Source organism: Neoarius graeffei, chromosome 8 (genome assembly GCF_027579695.1).
Source record: "Neoarius graeffei isolate fNeoGra1 chromosome 8, fNeoGra1.pri, whole genome shotgun sequence".
Lineage (NCBI taxonomy): Eukaryota > Metazoa > Chordata > Actinopteri > Siluriformes > Ariidae > Neoarius > Neoarius graeffei.
Genome location: NC_083576.1, coordinates 10083318 through 10103185, shown reverse-complemented (window position 1 = coordinate 10103185; position 19868 = coordinate 10083318). Strand labels below are relative to the sequence as shown.

The window sequence follows — 19868 nt, the reverse complement described above, 5'->3', positions numbered from 1 at the left end:
TAGTTCATCGCTCAGCAAGCCCCGCTATCAACAGAGCGATGAACATATTGTGTCACTTCTTTCTCTGGGTGGAGTCTTACCAAATGATGATGGAAGTTTGAGGTTGTCCCCGTAGTCTCCTCGATAGTTCTTCTACATATGGAACACATAGCAGTGTATTTTTCCCACTGCACGAGAACTCTGTATAAGCAAAGCAGACAATCCTAGGGGCTTCTCTCCAGGCATTTTAGCCCCATTAACGTTAGTTTGTTTTTGAACATGACGTATGAACAGGTGAATGTGCATTCTCTTGCACAAAATTAGTACAAAAGTTAATGTAGATATAAATATCTTATGCCAAATTATTATGACGTTGCAAAAAATAAAGAAAAAAAATCTGAGTCCTCGTCTCCAATTTACGAGTTCAAATTCAGTTAATGTACAAGTCCAAGTCATCAGTGCTCAAGTCCAAGTCAAGTCACGAGTCCTTAAAATTAGGGCACGAGTCAAACTTGAGCCCAAGTCCTGGACTCAAGTACTACAAGCCTGGATGGGTTTTACACCAACCTTCTACGATGTAAGCAAAATAGCCACTGGTCCACTCATGCCACCTGAGAAGACATCTACAGGGACTTACCATCCGTCTCTGTAAAACTCAGACAGAGGAGAGTGCTGTTCGCTGGGCACTGTTTCCAAGCCAAAGAAGAAGAAGCTATTCTCCTTCCACCTTCTCCTCTGGAGCCCAAGCCATCGCCCAGTGAAATCTTGAAAACACACCTTCCCTGCCATAATCTCTGAAGACACTGATTGGATTGGGGTACAAGATCTCCATGTGGCCATAGCTGACAGGAAGGTGTGATATGATGTTGTAGGAGGAATCTCAGCCGAGGCTGAAGGATGATGAGGAATATTGTTGCCATCGCAAAGTGGATTATTGTCCTGTAAACAATCAAGTCCTGAAGTGTTTTATTCCTCTTTAGTCCTCTTGTACCAAATAATTTTTGTGATCCCAATTTATCATTTCTTAACAAATGGCACGTCATACTTTTTATCCGTTTATAGATACATGTTCTGGAAGTACAAAACAAATGATTCTATCCACATTCACTGGATATAAGCAATCGCATGCTCTGATTGGCTGCTCTACAACTAGGATATCAGATCATATACCGTGAGTAGAGAAAAACAAAATGGTGCAGCATGTTGCTGAACCAACCAAGGATGAAATAAAACTCTACTCGAAAACAACCCCCCCCCCAAAAAAAAGGCAGCAAAATATGGAATGACAGTATTTGATGGTAAGAATGTATTTTTTTTATTTTTGAAGGATTATTATTATCACATTTTTCATAAATTGCTCCTGTCATTTCACCAGTTTGTTTACATTCTAAGCGGAAATGATTTTGTTTGATGTTTTGTATAAAGTTTTTATTTATCGAATTTGCAAAAAATAAAAATAAAAATGCTCCGTTTCTCAAAATCCAGTGAATCTGGATAGAATAAAACAGTTATTCCACTCAATCTCGTCGTACATGGCTTATAGCCAACTCAGTGCTACGCGCCTCATCAACTATCAGCTCATGTACGACTTGATTTTGTGGAATAATTGTTAATTAGCTGCTGTTATCAGATATGGTATGTTAGACCTATAAACAGTGGTTTCTCACCAGCCTCTTTTTTTTTTCTGTCTTGAAGTTAATAAGACAGAAAAAAACTCAATCATGTTCAAAACATGTCATGTTAACGTGAAAAAAATTCCCAAGTGAAGACTTTCCGATGTCACAAAACCTCAATCACCATCTATGAACATAAAGTTCAGTTAAATATGAGTGTACATTCAGATGCAAGATGTTAAGATGTATTTTTGTCTTATCACCCACTCTCTAGTCTGCAGTTGTGGTCCTGACGTCCGTGTCGTTCCTCGTCCCCGGAGCCACTGATCCAGAGAAGATGGAAACCGTAACATTTCCCCCTGGCTGAGGACAGTGCATATCATTCAACTTAAACGTTTTACATCTTCTCAGTATGAAGGTGATACAGTGGACAGTGCTTACACTCAGTCTGTGTGGGTGCGAATGGGTGGGCTCTGTCCCACTGGCTCCGCCCAGTAGCTCAGTAACACCTGAAAATCCTTCCTCTGCTACGCCCACAGTGGATGAGAGTGCAAGACTAGTGGTGAGGACTTTTTGGTGTATTTTATTGTTAGCCATCGAAAGCTGTTAGATTCAGTGAATTCAAATGCTTGTCCGTCATTTAGCCAGATTTTAATCAGATCTGCGACAGAAATGTTTTATGTGCTATTTACCAGAGGGGAACCGTCAGGACCTTCTAGGCTTTCAGAGAAGGCCCAAACATATCAGCATTTCGAATGCTACATTTAATTTATTTCTCATCCCATTCTCATTATCTCTAGCCGCTTTATCCTGTTCTACAGGGTCGCAGGCAAGCTGGAGCCTATCCCAGCTGACTATGGGTGAAAGGCGGGGTACACCCTGGACAAGTCGCCAGGTCATCACAGGGCTGACACATAGACACAGACAACCATTCACACTCACGGTCAGTTTAGAGTCACCAGTTAACCTAACCTGCATGTCTTTGGACTGTGGGGGAAACCGGAGCACCCGGAGGAAACCCACGCGGACACGGGGAGAACATGCAAACTCTGCACAGAAAGGCCCTCACCGGCCCCGGGGCTCGAACCCAGGACCTTCTTGCTGTGAGGCGACAGCGCTAACCACTACACCACCGTGCCGCCTTAATTTATTTTATTCTTGAATTTCTTTCATAATTTCATTATAATCATTCCCTTCTAATTCTAATCTGGCCTCATTTTCTATCAAATTTCTTCAGAAATGAACTGTCCTGAAAACATTAAAATCAAGTTATCCAATGAGATTGTTTTGTTTGTTGTGTCTAGACTGAGAAGAGTTTAGAGCTGCTCACTCACTGGTTAGGACTTCATTGCTGGAACAGAAGGCCATGGCAGTGTATGTTTATGTAAGAAGTGACAGATGAATTAACTAATCAGATTTTGATTTATAGTGGGAGGGACCAAAAATGTATCGCCTTCGGCCTTCTTGAAGGCCAACGCGAGATAACCATGAGTTGGCACTGTCAGCGCAGCAGTGAAGTCACCTTCCAGCCAGTGTAGCGTTCATCAGTAGTGTTAGTGAATGCTAATAAAGCGGTCAAGCCAGTGCTATCTATCGAGAGCAAGTAGCACAGGCTAATGACCGAGAAACTAAGGTTTCTATCTCCAGACTCTTCTTACTGTGGCACGCTCGCTACAGTATTTTTCACTCAGACTTAAGTATTCATTTCTCTGTGTAATTTATTGAGTTACTTTTAAAATCAACATCGACGACTGCACACAACGGCGCGACCTGGCAGCCTGCTGCTAATCCCTTACAAAATCCTTTGCCCTGTTGCTTTTTTGGTGTCCAGCTAAGTTTTGGCTGAGCTCAAGTCCCAGCTCTAATAGTAACAGTTTGCCGCTGCTATTTAGATTTATAAAAAGAGGTTTCCCTGGATGTTCATTTACATTTCACTCTTTCAGCAAAACTTTCTTTCCAAAATACGCCTTCACTAAGGTTCCTCGGCCGTAATTTGGATCATTATGGGTTCATATTTCCTAAAGGGTAAAGATTTAAACTTGAACACAAGTTTATACACAAGTGAAAATCAAAAGATTGCTATGGTTAAATGTATTCAAGTATTAAAAAATAAAAATGTTTTTCACGGACCAAATTTTAAGACAAATGTTATGTCAGAGCAGATGATGACCTTTTGATGACGATTCTTCATAGGTTTTTTTCTACATTGATCAATTTGATTGAACACTTTAAACTGAAATTCAAACAATAAGGAAATAAAACCCACAGAAGATTATTCGACTGCTGTATGGTGTGTATTCACTGGCTGGATAAGAGACGCAGAGAGCTTCGTGATTTGTAGCAAGTATTTTGAAGTTCTCAATAAAAATGTAAGAAGTAAAAAGGATTTAGGTTCTTGGAAATGTAATTAGCTAAGAGTAATTAAATTCAACCCTAAATACTTCAAAGTAATACAAAAGTATAGTAAAAACGTCTGAGAAGAAACAATATCTAAGAAATACAACACAACAGTTCAATACGATGAGCACAAAGGAATATTTCAGGGCAACAAAAATCACCCCGTTTTCCACTGACCCCATCATTACTCCTGAGAAGATCCAAAACCTGCTCAGAGGACTTTCTCTCTCTCTCTCTTTTCTGTAATTTTGTAAAATAAGACAGTGTGACCGGGCGGCACGGTGGTGTAGTGGTTAGCGCTGTCGCCTCACAGCAAGAAGGTCCTGGGTTCGAGCCCCGGGGCCGGTGAGGGCCTTTCTGTGCGGAGTTTGCATGTTCTCCCCGTGTCCGCGTGGGTTTCCTCCGGGTGCTCCGGTTTCCCCCACAGTCCAAAGACATGCAGGTTAGGTTAACTGGTGACTCTAAATTGAGCGTAGGTGTGAATGTGAGTGTGAATGGTTGTCTGTGTCTATGTGTCAGCCCTGTGATGACCTGCCGACTTGTCCAGGGTGTACCCTGCCTTTTGCCCGTAGTCAGCTGGGATAGGCTCCAGCTTGCCTGCGACCCTGTAGAAGGATAAAGCGGCTAGAGATAATGTGATGTGTGATGTGAAGACAGTGTGACCTTGAAAATTTAGATCCAAAATGAAACACTATTACATGACAGGCTTGTAGTACTCGAGTCCAGTACTTGGACTCGAGTCCAACTTGTGCCCTAATTTTAAGGACTCGTGACTTGACTTGGACTTGAGCACTGATGACTCAGACTTGGACTCGGACTCGTACATTAACTGCATTTGAACTCGTAAATTGGAGATGAGGATTCTGATTTTTCTTTATTTTTTGCAACATGCCATAATAATTTCACATAAGATACTTATATCTACATTAATTTTTGTACTAATTTCATGCAAGAGTGTCACACCTGCACACCTTGGCACGTGCATCAGATAAACTCTCAGGTGTGCTCCGGACAGCGCACGCACCAAGCAAACTCTCGCACGTGCCGTAAACGACTCGCACCTGCACAGGATTAAGGTGCAATCAGAGCACCTATATAAAAATCCGTGAAAACACACTTACTTTGCGAAGTATTGAGTTGCATTGCTGACACATTACTGAGCCTTATTTCCTTGTTTGGTTTCCGGATCCCTGATTTCCTGTTTCTCATCTTTGATTCTGCCGAGTCTACGATAGCCTGTCTGTGCCTCACTCGACCTATTGCCTGTTTCACCATTTTACGATTTTGCCTGCCGTTCTGGATTCACTTGTATTAATAAACACACCTTCTGCACTTACATCCGTCTCCCAACCATCTCTGATAGAATACTTCACACTCCCTGATAAAGAGAAGCACAGTCACCTGTTCATACGCCATGTTCAGGAACAAATTAATGTTAATGGTGCTAAAACAGCCACCGTCAAATGGTGCGGTTGGAGTCTTGTTCTCGGACTCGACTTGAAATTTTTTTAATGACTTGGACTTGAGGTTTGGTGACTCGACTACAACACTGTTATATGAGCCACTCTTATGTATTAACAAGGGAGTAGGTGACACAGCACTCCTGGAGCAGGGAGAATTAAGGGCCTTGCTTAAGGACCCAACAATGGCAGCTTATCAGTGCTAGGGCTTGAACCCATGACCTTAACCATTGAGCCACTGCTCTCCGCAAAACTTGCTTTCCAGTGCAATTCCACCTTCAAACTTTAGATGGCAGGAATTATTTACAGAAAAGCATGAATCCATTTTTAAAAAAATACACTTTGAGGGAAGTGGGAAATCAGTTTCAGTGACTGAGTAAAAAATGATGTCTATAGTTTGTAGAAGATCTGAAAGGATCGCAATTTTAGGTTTTCTAAAACTGATTAAATATGTTTTAATGATCTGCAAACCAATATTTCACTCTATATGCAAATATTTAATTGTATATGTCGAATTTTATCTCTTTGTCTAGTACTTAATTGTCCTTTGATGCTGTAGATCTTAAATTTCCCCTTGGGGATCAATAAAGTACATCTATTCATTCATCCATCCATCCATCCATCCATCAACTGCTAGCTATCCTTAATGAAAAATTCAATAACATCCAAGTAAATGTCCAAATAATTATAAAAGCTGATATAATGCTCTGATGCCTGTCTTGGTCCTTGAACAGGATTGGCTTATGAAGTATGGCTACCTGCCTCCTCCTGACCCCTCCACGGGGCAGCTTCAGGCCTGGAGCGCAGTCACACGCGCTCTGAAGGCCATGCAGAGATTTGCTGGATTACACGACACTGGCTCATTGGGTAAGAACACACACCTTTCTGTTTCACATCATTCTCTAACCTCTCAGCAGTGTCCCATCACTTCACCTCTCTGTCTTCCTCTCTCTCTCTCTCTCTCTCTCTCTCATTCAGATGAGGAGACGCTGAGACTGATGCAAACACCACGCTGTTCACTTCCTGATGATGAAAGCAGTCAGATCCCTGAGTCAGACCCAGACACTGAGCATCAAGGCCAGAGGGTGAAGAGAGCCGTATCGAGCTGGGCTCAGAGAAACATCAACTGGAGGTGCGTGTCAGCTTAAGCTCAGCTTTCCAGCTTTTTTTTTTTACACATATGTTCATATATCAGTCCAGGACTTGACACGGCTTTGCTTCTATACAGGAATATAAATGTGACCACTATGTTCAGGTGGACCAAAGGTCAGTTTCCTGGAGTGTATGTTAGTTCTTAAACAGCTTTCTAACTCAAATACCAAAGTCCCTCTATTGGGGTGGAAATGACATCCATCCATCCATCCATCCATCCATCTGTCCACCCATCCACCCATTCATCCATCCATTAATAAGTCCATCTATTGTATACAAGCATTCAGCTGTCAATCTATCCATCATTCTGTTCATTAATAAATCCCATTCATCCATCAATCTATCTATCCCTCCATCCAGCCATCCATTCCTCTGTCTGCCTGTCTCTCTAGCTGTCTGTCATCTTTCTGCCTGTCTGTCCATCCATCCATCCATCCATGCATCCATCAATCAGCCAATCAATCCAACCATCCCTCCATTTATAAGTCCATCTATACAAACATTCATTCATCTATCAATTTATCAATCTTTTCATTCAGTCCATCCATCTTGCCATCCACTCCTATCTGTTTGCCTGTCTGTCTCTCTGTCTATCATCTTTCTGCCTGTCTGTCCATCCACTTATTCATCCATCTATTAATAAGTCCATTTACTCGATACAAGCATTCATCTGTCAATCTATCCAGCCATCCATTCCTCTGTCTGCCTGTCTCTCTGTCTGTCATCTTTCTGCCTGTCTGTCCATACATCCATACATCAATCAATCCACCCATCTATACATCCATCAATCAGCCAATCAATCCATCCAACCATCCATTTATAAGTCCATCTATACAAGCATTCATTCATCTATCAATCTAGCAATCATTTCATTCAATCCATCCATCTAGCCATGCATTCCTGCCTGTCTGCCTATCTGTTTATCATCTTTCTGCCTGTCTGTCATCCACCCATCCATCAATTAATCAATCAAATTATTTATTAATCAATCAACAATAAAAACTGTAGCTAGAAATGACAACAGAACAGCACAGGATCCAGGCACCAGTGCAAATCGTCTACCGTGGGCTCTACACTATTGTGCAACTTGTGCAAATAACAAAAACAAATGAAGCAAAGTGTAGTAGTAAAGTTGGAAGTAAAAAGTGTCAGCGTTGTATATGGATTAATGTTGTAATGTTAAAGTGCAAGTGTGCCGTGATGGTTGCGTGCTGGAATTACATTACATTACATTACACTACATTACATTTAGCAGATGCTCTTATCCAGAGCAACATACAACAAGTGCAGAAGTCAGGTACAAGAAGTCCTGAACTTCTAGACAAGAAAATTCTAGTGTCAAATGAATAAATAACAGAATTAGACCGAGTGTAATATTCTGTTGAAGTACTAACACTCAGCAAACAGCCAAGGAAACCAAGCCAACCATACAAATGAGCTGACAAAGTACAACTAAATGGAGGAAAATAAAACTCCAATGGCTAACACTGAGTCATCAAGGCCAGGCGAGACAGTACACAGCATGGGTTAGTCAAGTTCGCTAAGACAGCGATGTGATGACACATTGGGCAGGGAAGCAGGGGAGAGGTGCAGCCTGAAGAGGTGGGTCTTCAGTCTGTGCTTGGAGGGGGTCAGGGAGTTGGCAGTTCTGACCTCAATGGGAAGGTCATTCCACCAATGGGGAGCCAAGACAGACAGCAGTCTTGAGCCGGCTGGGCAGGAGTGGGAGCAGGAGGGGCAGCAGTGTGTTGAGTATTTTGGCTGCCTCATTGTTTCAGTGTTAAGTAATAATTAAAAACCCCATCCATCCATTATCCGTAACCACTTATCCTGTTCAGGGTCGTGGGCAAGCTGGAGCCTATCCCAGCTGACTATGGGCAAGAGGCAGGGTACACCCTGGACAAGTCGCCAGGTCATCACAGGGCTGACACATAGACACAGACAACCATTCACACTCACATTCACACCTACGGTCAATTTAGAGTCACCAGTTAACCTAACCTGCATGTCTTTGGATTGTGGGGGAAACTGGAGCACCCGGAGGAAACCCATGCAGACACAGGGAGAACATGCAAACTCCACACAGAAAGGCCCTCGCCGGCCACGGGGCTCGAGCCCAGAACCTTCTTGCTGTGAGTCAACAGTGCTAACCACTACACCACCGTGCCACCCGTAAGTAAAAACTGAAAACACTAAAATAACACAAAACAAAATGGAGAAATTCTCTCTCTCTCTCTCTTAGATTGCGCACATACCCTACCTCCTCTACCCTGTCCCATGAGCTGTTCCGTTCTCTTGTCTTCTATGCTCTGAAAGTGTGGGCAGAACCAACAGCTCTTGAGTTTCATGAGGTCAGATATTCACTTGACAAATTTTCATATAATCTGCCGTACTATACACACCTTTCTTATGTGCAGATCTGTTCATTCAGCAACAGCAAACTCATTAGCAACTCCCTGTTCATTACACTGTGTCTGAAATCCTACAGGTTGGAGCACCAGAAGGGGCGGATCTCCTGATTGATTTCTTGCATGGTTCACATGGTGATGGATACCCTTTTGATGGGGTGGGTGGAGCTGTTGGCCACGCCTTCTTTCCTTCTGACCCAAACAGAGCAGGTGAAGTTCATTTGGATGCAGAGGAAGAGTGGGCATTCAGACGGCCAGGTAACACACACGCACACATTTCAGACTCTGAAACATAAATGCTTGGTTCAGTTTCTTCACTGAAAAGTGTGCTTTATGTGCCTGCAGCCTCTGAAGGCACGGATGCGTTCACAGTGCTGGTGCATGAGCTCGGCCATGCTCTAGGACTCTCCCACTCTTCTGCACGAGGATCTGTTATGAGGCCATATTACCAAGGGCCCATGGGAGATCCTCTCCACTTCAGCCTGGGATCTCCAGACCGAGAGCACATCATCACTCTCTATGGTAAGTCCCACAAGACTACACCAAAAATGTTCTGGATCATGAGTGATGAGCAACAGAGAGATGTGTAGTGAGAAATGCATAATTGCAATCCTTTTGTGCTGTCTGTTTGTCAGTTCATCATTCAGTCCATCCATCCAATCCAAACTAATCAATCAAACAATCAATCAATCAATCCACCCATCTATACATCCATCAATCAACCAAGTAATCCATCCATCCATCCAATCAATCAATCAATACATACATATATCCATCCATCCATCCATCCATCCATCCATCCATCCATCCATCCATCCATCCATCAAGTGATCAGTTTGCCTATCAATCAATCCAAACATCTATACAACCATCAGTCAACCAATTAATCCATCCATCCATCCATCCATCCATCCATCCATCCATCCATCCAATCAATCAAGCAAGCAATACATCCTCCATACATCCATCAATTAATTGATCAGTTTGTCCATCAATCAATCAACCAATCAATCAATCAATCCAAACATCTATACATCCATCAATCAACCAATTAATCTATTCATCTATCTATTCATCCAATCTAATCAATCAATCCATCCATCCATCCATCCATCCATCCAACCATGTATACAGCCATCAGTCAACCAATCAATCCATACATACATACATACATACATACATTTGTAAGTTCATCTACTGTATATCAGCATTCATTCTTCAATTTAATAATCAATCCATTCCTCCATCAATTATTATCTATCTGTCCATCCATTCCAAGCTAATCAATCAACCCACCCATCTATACATCCATCAATCAACCAATCAACCAATAAATACCTTCATCCATTCTGCCATCCATCCATATAAGTCCATCTATACAAGGATTCATTCATCCATCAATCTTTCAATCAATCATTAATAAACTCATTCATCTGGCCATCCATTCCTCTGTCTGTGCCTGTCTTTCTATTTGTCTGTCATGTTTCTTTCTGCCTGTTTGTCCATCCATCCATACATCTATCCATCACTTAATCCACCCAGTCATCCACGCATCCGTCCATCAATCAATTCACTCACCCCTGCATCCATTCAATAATTAATGAATCCATCCATTCCTCCATCCATCCATCCATCCATCCATCCATCCACTATTCTCCTGATATATATGATGCCATAGCTATGCTGAAATCTCATTCTCATCTCATTATCTCATCTCATTATCTCTAGCCGCTTTATCCTGTTCTACAGGGTCGCAGGCAAGCTGGAGCCTATCCCAGCTGACTACGGGCGAAAGGCGGGGTACACCCTGGACAAGTCGCCAGGTCATCACAGGGCTGACACATAGACACAGACAACCATTCACACTCACATTCACACCTACGCTCAATTTAGAGTCACCGGTTAATCTAACCTGCATGTCTTTGGACTGTGGGGGAAACCGGAGCACCCGGAGGAAACCCACGCGGACACGGGGAGAACATGCAAACTCCACACAGAAAGGCCCTCGCCGGCCACGGGGCTCAAACCCGGACCTTCTTGCTGTGAGGCGACAGCGCTAACCACTACACCACCGTGCCGCCCCGTTCATTAAAATCTACACATTTCTCATTTTCTGAAGCAGAAACATATGATTTAATATGAGGTACTTTGTTTAGGAAAGCGGGGTGACCATCTACAGACAGACAGTCATCCTCTCGAGGCAGAAGCTGAACTGAAGCATTCACGGAAAGGCACACACAGACTCACACACAAGCACCGACACACCCACAGTCACCTGGACAGGTACGATGAACATCCATGTAGGAATAATGATAGCCCTTGTTATATACAATATCTGATTGCTTGTTGTTGTTATTGTTGATTGATAGATCGTGCTGGCTTTTTTATCAGTTTACTGAAAATTAGCACAAAATTGTATGACTATATTGAGATGAGAAACATTCTGAAAACAATGTTGTGTAAGTGCAGTGGTGTGTGTTTCTCCTCTTCTCTCTAAATTCAGTCCTTCTGTGGATCGCTGCAAGACCAGTTTTGATGCAGTTGCTAAAATCAGAGGGGAGACGTTTTTCTTCAAAGGTAAAGTTCCAGGGTCTGACAAATTATTCACTGAACATTATCATTTCTAAAGTAGTAGTTCAGGAAATTGAATGGTGCATAATGTAAGACGGATAATAAATGAAAAAAAAATTAAAATAAACAATAATCATTGATGTGGTAACATTTTCTGTAAAGAGACAGGGTCAGTGCTTTGAAACATAACATTTAGTAAGACCGAGAATGTGTTTGCATTGTAGCAAAAGAAAAGAAATAACTTGTTTCATGGATGATCCAACATTAAATGTAACACTAAATGGATAAAAATTGTCAAGTCATTCATTAATAAATCAAAATGTGTAATTGCTGGGGAATTTTCACTCTGAATTTCATTTTTTTTAACAGCAGCATGTCTTGTTGAGTTTTATTCCTTACACATGTACTTTCCTGTGGTGGGTTTCCCAAAAGCCTCTTAACGCTAAGAGCATCTTAACTAGGAGAGAGAGAAAGTGTTCATTGTGCTGCTCGCTCTACCATTTAACAGTTATTTTGTGCTGCGATGCTTTTGGGAAACTCAGGCCTGATATGCATTTTTCTTTCTTTTTTGTCTCATCTCATTTCATTTTCTGTAGCCGCTTTATCCTGTTCTACAGGGTCGCAGGCAAGCTGGAGCCTATCCCAGCTGACTACGGGCGAAAGGCGGGGTACACCCTGGACAAGTCGCCAGGTCATCACAGGGCTGACACATAGACACAGACAACCATTCACACTCACATTCACACCTACTGTCAATTTAGAGTCACCAGTTAACCTAACCTGCATGTCTTTGGACTGTGGGGGAAACCGGAGCACCCGGAGGAAACCCACGCGGACACGGGGAGAACATGCAAACTCTGCACAGAAAGGCCCTCGCCGGCCACGGGGCTCAAACCCGGACCTTCTTGCTGTGAGGCGACAGCGCTAACCACTACACCACCGTGCCGCCCTTTTTTGTCTTAAGTCCTAATCATTAAGTCCATAAAACACTGTATAGCTCTTAAATCTCATTTATTTCCTCATTTTTTGAGAAATAATATCTTTTTAAAGTTTATCATCTTCCCTTGTGATGGTGTATCACTTTAGAGAACGTTATCAAGTCACATTAGGCTTTATAGATGAACTGTAAATACAGTATAACTGGAATCTGTTCCCAGGTCTGAGTATGTGGAGGGTAAACAGAGGAGCTCTGGTCTCTCGGAGAGCCGTGTCCATGCGCAAACTCTGGGCTGCTCTGCCCACATCTCTGCCCCCGCTGAGGGCCGTACTGGAGAGGCAAGAGGATCACGCCATCATTTTCATCAGCGGTCAGTTTCTCCAAGAGTCCTCATGATCCATGTAACATCTTACATCACATCTGACTGAGTACAAGAGTTGAACGATATCCCTTCTCTAGTCATGACTTTTTATTGAACATTTATGGAAGGAGTCTCCAGTATCACCAGTCAGAAATACAGTGTCTTGCAAAAGTATTCATCCCCCTTGGTGTTTGTCCTGTTTTGTCGCATTACAAGCTGGAATTAAAATGGATTTTTGGAGGGTTAGAACCATTTGATTTACACAACATGCCTACCACTTTAAAGGTGTAAATTGTTTTGGTTTTTTTTTGTTGTGATACAAACAATAATTAAGATGGAAAAAAACAGAAATCTGGAGTGTATATAGGTTTTCACCCCCAAAGTCAATACTTTGTATGATGTTTTGCTGCAATTACAGCTGCAAGTCTCTTGGGGTATGTCTCTATTAGCTTAGCAAATCTAGCCCATTCCTCAAGACAAAACTGCTCCAACTCCTTCAAGTTAGATGGGTTGCGTTCTTCAAGTTATGCCACAGACTCTCAATTGGATTGCAGTCTGGGCTTTGACTAGGCCATTCCAATACATTTAAATATTCCTCTTTAAACCACTCCAGTGTAGCTTTAGCAGTATGTTTAGGGTCATTGTCCTGCTGGACCATGAACCTTCATCCCAGTCTCAAACCTCTGGCCGACTCAAACAGGTTTTCCTCCAGAATTGCCCTGTATTTCGTGCCATCCATCTTTCCTTCAGTCCTGACCAGCTTTCCTGTCCCTGCAGATGAAAAACATCCCCACGGCATGATGCTGCCACCACCATGCTTCACTATAGGAATGGTATTCTCAGGGTGAAAGATGAAAAAAGAGAAATCTGGAGTGTGCATAGGTATTCACCCCCTTTCGTATGAAACCCCTAAATAAAAGCTGGTCCAACCAATTAATGTCATAACTCACATAATTAGTTGATTAAGATCCACCTGTGTGCAAAGTGTCACATGATCTGTCACATGATCTCTGTACAAATCAACCTGTTCTGGAAGGACCCTGACTCTGCAACACTATTAAGCAAGCAACATGAAAACCAAGGAGCCTCCAAACAGGTCAGAGACAAAGTTGTGGAGAAGTATAGATCAGGGTTGGGTTATAAAAAAAAATGTCCCAAACTTTGAATATCCCAGGGAGCACCATTAAATCCATTATAGCAAAATGGAAAGAATACGTCACCACTACAAACCTGACAAGAGAAGGCCCCGCCCACCAAAACTCATAGACCAGGCAAGGAGGGCATTAATCAGAGATGCAACAAAAACACCAAAGATAACATTGAAGGAGCTGCAAAGATCCACAGAGGAGATGGGAGCATTTGTCCATAGGACCACTTTAAGCCATACACTCTACAGAGCGGGGTTTTATGGAAGAGTGGACAGAAAAAGTAATCGCTTAAAGAAAAAAACATGAAGAAAATGCATTTGGAGTTTGCCCAACAGCATGTGGCAGATTCCCCAAACACATGGAAGAAGATTCTCTGGTCAGATGAGACTAAAATTGATCTTTTTGATCATCGTGGGAAACACGATGTGTGGTACAGACCCGACACCCTGAGAACACCATTCCTACAGTGAAGCATGGTGGTGGCAGCATCATGCTGTGGGGATGTTTTTCATCTGCAGGGACAGGAAAGCTGGTCAGGACTGAAGGAAAGATGGATGGCACTAACTACAGGGCAATTCTGGAGGAAAACCTGTTTGAGTCGGCCAGAGGGTTGAGACTGGGACGAAGGTTCACATTCCAGCAGGACAGTGACCCTAAACATACTGCTAAAGCTTTCCAGTTGATCAGCTACATTATTTTTGTCTGATTAGTGATAATAAGTAATAACAGGAACTCATTTGCTTCATTAAATGTAACTGTTGTTAGTGCTGGCAAAGAAATAATGACATATTCAGACAATTTTAACAAGAGTGCAATAAAGAATTTAAAAAATGAGACTTTAGTGAGCGCCATATCCACTACATCTTGTATTAAATCACACAAACATGTCCAGTTTTATATATATATATATATATATATATATATATATATATATATATATATATATATATATATACAGTTATTCCTAATAATTTATATATATAAATTAATTAGTAAAATGATAGAGATTCTATGAAACATATATGGGATTATTGGTAAACCAAATGTAAAGTCTTTAATAATTTTAATTTCTTGATTTGTTACTTTCATTGGCTTGTCTAATATTTTGTTTCAGACTTTTACACTCAAACTTGCTATATTTTATGTCGTTGTTTGTACAGTGTATAGTAAAGACTTGATCATCCATCATCCATAATCCAGCCATGACGTGTTTTCAGGTTCTCAGTTCTGGCTGTTTAAGGGTCTGGCTCTGCAGGATGGTTTCCCCCAGCCGCTGTCTGCTCTGCATCCCACAAGCTCGGATGGAGAGAAACACGGTGTGCACTGGGACCCTGAAAAAGGAGTGGTGTGGGGGTCAGGAGGAGAGCAAGGAGAGAGTGGTCAGGTGTGGATAGAGCTCATTGAAGGAGGAGTGAACGGAATTATTACAGAGAATAATGGTGAGAAGGAGAGAATGATGTTATGGGTTAGATACTGTGTATACAGTATGTCCATGTGTAAGTGTAAGAGGCCTTTTAGACTATAATTTAAATTTCAAACATTATCAAACCTCATACACAATCAAACCTCATACATAACATTCTCACGCAATCAAACCTCTCTCGCACACAAAATCAGAGCTCTCTCACACACCATAAAACCTCTCTCACACACAGTCAAACCTCTCACACACAATCAAACTTCTCACACACACACACACACACACACACACACACACACACACACACACACACAATCAAACCTCTCTCACACACAATCAAAGCTCTCACACACAATCAAACCTCTCTCACACCCAATCAAACCTCTCTCACACCCAATCAAACCTCACACACAATCAAACCTCTCTCACACCCAATCAAACCTCTCTCACACCCAATCAAACCTCACACATAATCAAATCTCTCTCACACACAAACTTCTCTCACACACAATCAAACCTCTCACACACAATCAAACCTCTCACACACAATCAAACCTCTCACACACACAATCAAACCTCTCTCACACAATCAAACAAACCTCTCTCACACACAATCAAACTTCTCTCGCACACAATCAAACCTCTCTCACACCCAATCAAACCTCACACACACAATCAAATCTCTCTCACACACAATCAAACTTCTCTCACACACAATCAAACCTCTCTCACACACAATCAAACTTCTCTCACACACAATCAAACCTCTCACACACAATCAAACCTCTCTCACACACAATCAAACCTCTCTCACACCCAGTTAAACCTCTCACACACAATCAAACCTCTCTCACACACAACCAAACCTCTCACAGACAATCAAACCTCTCATACACAATCAAACCTCTCTCACACACATCATCAAACCTCTCATACACAATCAAACCTCTCTCACACACGATCAAACCTCTCACACACAATTAAACATCTCACACACAATTAAACCTCTCACACACAATCAAACCTCTCACACACAATCAAACCTCTCTCACACACATCATCAAACCTCTCACACACAATTAAACCTCTCACACACAATTAAACCTCTCACACACAATCAAACCTCTCACACACAATCAAACCTCTCTCACACACATGATAAAACCTCTCTCATACATGATCAAAACTCTCACACCCAAACTTCTCTCACACACATGATCAAACCTCTCACTCACAATCAAACCTCTCTCACACTTGATCAAACCTCTCACACACAATCAAACCTCTCTCACACATGATCAAACCTCTCTCACCCAATCAAACCTCTCACACACGCGATCAAACCTCTCTCACACGCGATCAAACCTCTCTCACACGCGATCTAACCTCTCTCACACATGATCAAACCTCTCTCACACGTGATCAAACCTATCTCACACATGATCAAACCATTCTCACATCCTATCAAACTTCTTTCATACAATCAAACCTATCTCATACATGATTAAACCATTCTCACATCCTATCAAACTTCTCTCACATGATCAAACCTTTCTCACACATATGATCAAACCTCTCTCACACCCAACCAAACTTCTTTCACACCCAACCAAATTTCTTTCACACCCAATCAAACCTCTCACACACAATTAAACCTCTCACACACAATCAAACCTCTCTCACACACATCATCAAACCTCTCACACACAATCAAACCTCTCTCACACACAATCAAACCTCTCACACATAATCAAACCTCTCACACACAATCAAACCTCTCTCACACACATGATCAAACCTCTCTCACACCCAATCAAACTTCTCTTCCACCCACGATCAAACCTCTCACACACACGATCAAACCTCTCACACACATGATAAAACCTCTCATACATGATCAAACCTCACACACAATCAAACCTCTCTCACACTTGATCAAACCTCTCTCACCCAATTAAACCTCTCATACACGCGATCAAACCTCTCTCACACGCGATCAAACCTCTCACACGCAATCAAACCTCTCACACACGCGATCAAACCTCTCTCACACGTGATCAAACCTATCTCATACATGATTAAACCATTCTCACATCCTATCAAACCTCTCTCACATGATCAAACCTTTCTCACACATATGACCAAACCTCTCTCACACACAATCAAACCTCTCTCATACATGATCAAACCTCTCACACAAATGATCAAACCTCTCTCACACCCAATCAAACCTCTCTCACACACATTATCAAACCTCTCTCACACCCAATCAAACCTCTCATACACCCATGATCAAATCTCTCACACACGATCAAACCTCTCACACACACAATCAAACCTCTCTCACATGCAATCAAACTTCTTTCACACGCGATCAAACCTATCTCACACCCAATCAAACCTCTCACACACGTGATCAAATTTTTTTATACACCAGTGAACTCTCACACATAATCAAACCTCTCTCACACATGATCAAACCTCTCACACACGCGATCAAATTTTTTTTAGACACCAGTGAAGTCTCTCACACATAATCAAACCTCTCACACACACGATCAAACCTCTCACACACCATAAAACCTCACACACACACACCATCAAACTTTTCACACAAACCAACAAACCTCTCTCATTTGTTCATTAGACCTTTTCCTTTCTCTGTCTTCTTTTCTTTATACCTCAGGTTCTCTCTTCCTCTTCAAAGGCTCTCACTACTGGAAATTTGCCCACCCAGGCTCCGCCCCTGAAGAGGGATTTCCCCGACCTGTGGCCTCAGACTGGTTGAACTGCCCTGACCCCTCCCCTCATCACCCTGGTGATATCTCTCTGACGTCCATTGTTGGTCAGCAGGAGCTTCAAGACAGAAAAGAGGAAGGAGTATTGGAGCAGATCCAGCACAGGAACAAAACCACAACGAGACATACAGAGGATCCTCAGGACTGTCCCTGCTCCAAGAGCTCATCACCAGCTAACACGAGTCTGCATTTGCTGATGATGAGCCTGCTCTTACACACTCTGACTTATCAGCCATCCGTATCACTTTTCACGACACGCTCACATCCTGTTCACCTTTAGATATTTTTTTACCTTGTTTTTTTTTCTGGTTTATTCTACTGTCCAGTTTCAGTGAGCCTGTGCCCACTGGAGCCTACTGTATGACATGTTTTGTGTCTTGTAATGCTTTTCAGCTCACCACAGTTGTAACAAGTAGCTATTTGACTTAAGTCAGCTCAAATCAGTCTGGACGTCATCCTCTTACCTTTCCTTTGACATGTTATCTGTACTAAATGTCTATCACTGGCACAACTATCAATTAAGTATGAAAGAAATCATCGCTAGAACATTTCTGTAACCCACGCTGTTACAACAGGACTCTTGATACATCAATACCAACCCGACAGTTTCATTTTTAATACCATGATCTTTCTACATGACTTCTAAATGCCAATCTTTCTGAAATTATGTGAAGTATACAGTACTTTAAAAAATATGGTTATATAAGGATTCATTCAAGGTGTAATAATAATATTTCCAGTTAAACAAGGCTTTGGGATTAGTGTTTCTTTATGTCATAATATGTCATTTATGCAGAGATTTGAGACGAGGAGACATTTTGAAATCTCATCTCATTTCATTATCTCTAGCCGCTTTATCCTGTTCTACAGGGTCGCAGGCAAGCTGGAGCCTATCCCAGCCGACTACGGGTGAAAGGCGGGGTACACCCTGGACAAGTCACCAGGTCATCACAGGGCTGACACATAGACACAGACAACCATTCACACTCACATTCACACCTACGCTCAATTTAGAGTCACCAGTTAACCTAACCTGCATGTCTTTGGACTGTGGGGGAAACCGGAGCACCCGGAGGAAACCCACGCGGACACGGGGATAACATGCAAACTCCGCACAGAAAGGCCCTCGCCGGCCACGGGGCTCAAACCCGGACCTTCTTGCTGTGAGGCGACAGCGCTAACCACTACACCACTGTGCCGCCCATTTTGAAATCATATTCTGCAAAATTCAGAGGTTTCTAAGCAAATGGGGAACGGTTGCAGTTCAGGGTCTGGACAGATTTGTTTGAAAGAGTTACAACACACTTTCTAGACCTTTTGCATCACTCTAAATGTGAACTAGACAAAACAGACAGGGGTGTAAAGTATAAACGTCCTGCTGGTGTCCTGTTTGGAGTTCAGCACAAGGATCTGCCATGGATTTCCTGATAGCGAAGTGCGCAGAGCGAAGCTCCATACTTAAGAGAATACGGTTATGCATCAAGACTGCGAATTGACCTGGTGGTTAGTGTGTCTGCCTCTCAACCGGGAGATTGTGAGTTCTACTTGCAGTTGGGTCATACCAAAGACCATCATAAAAATGGTATCTCCTGCCATCTGGAAAGGCATGCTGCAGTACAGATGT

General features: G+C 42.3%; 1 protein-coding gene across 1 annotated transcript in view; it reads left to right on the top strand.

The window, feature by feature from the left end:
• mmp17b (matrix metallopeptidase 17b) overlaps nt 1–18817 on the top strand; it is a 32562-nt gene extending 13745 nt beyond the window's left edge. Inside the window, exons 2-12 of the mRNA XM_060926836.1 lie at nt 1867–2154; nt 6184–6316; nt 6428–6581; nt 8844–8952; nt 9090–9267; nt 9355–9531; nt 11166–11292; nt 11513–11586; nt 12738–12887; nt 15244–15465; nt 18133–18817. Of these exons, the coding sequence (XP_060782819.1) occupies nt 2005–2154; nt 6184–6316; nt 6428–6581; nt 8844–8952; nt 9090–9267; nt 9355–9531; nt 11166–11292; nt 11513–11586; nt 12738–12887; nt 15244–15465; nt 18133–18524 (1866 nt within the window). The 5' untranslated portion in view covers nt 1867–2004 and the 3' untranslated portion in view covers nt 18525–18817. The remainder of the gene's footprint in view (nt 1–1866; nt 2155–6183; nt 6317–6427; nt 6582–8843; nt 8953–9089; nt 9268–9354; nt 9532–11165; nt 11293–11512; nt 11587–12737; nt 12888–15243; nt 15466–18132) is intronic.
• The last annotated feature ends 1051 nt before the right edge of the window (nt 18818–19868 follow it).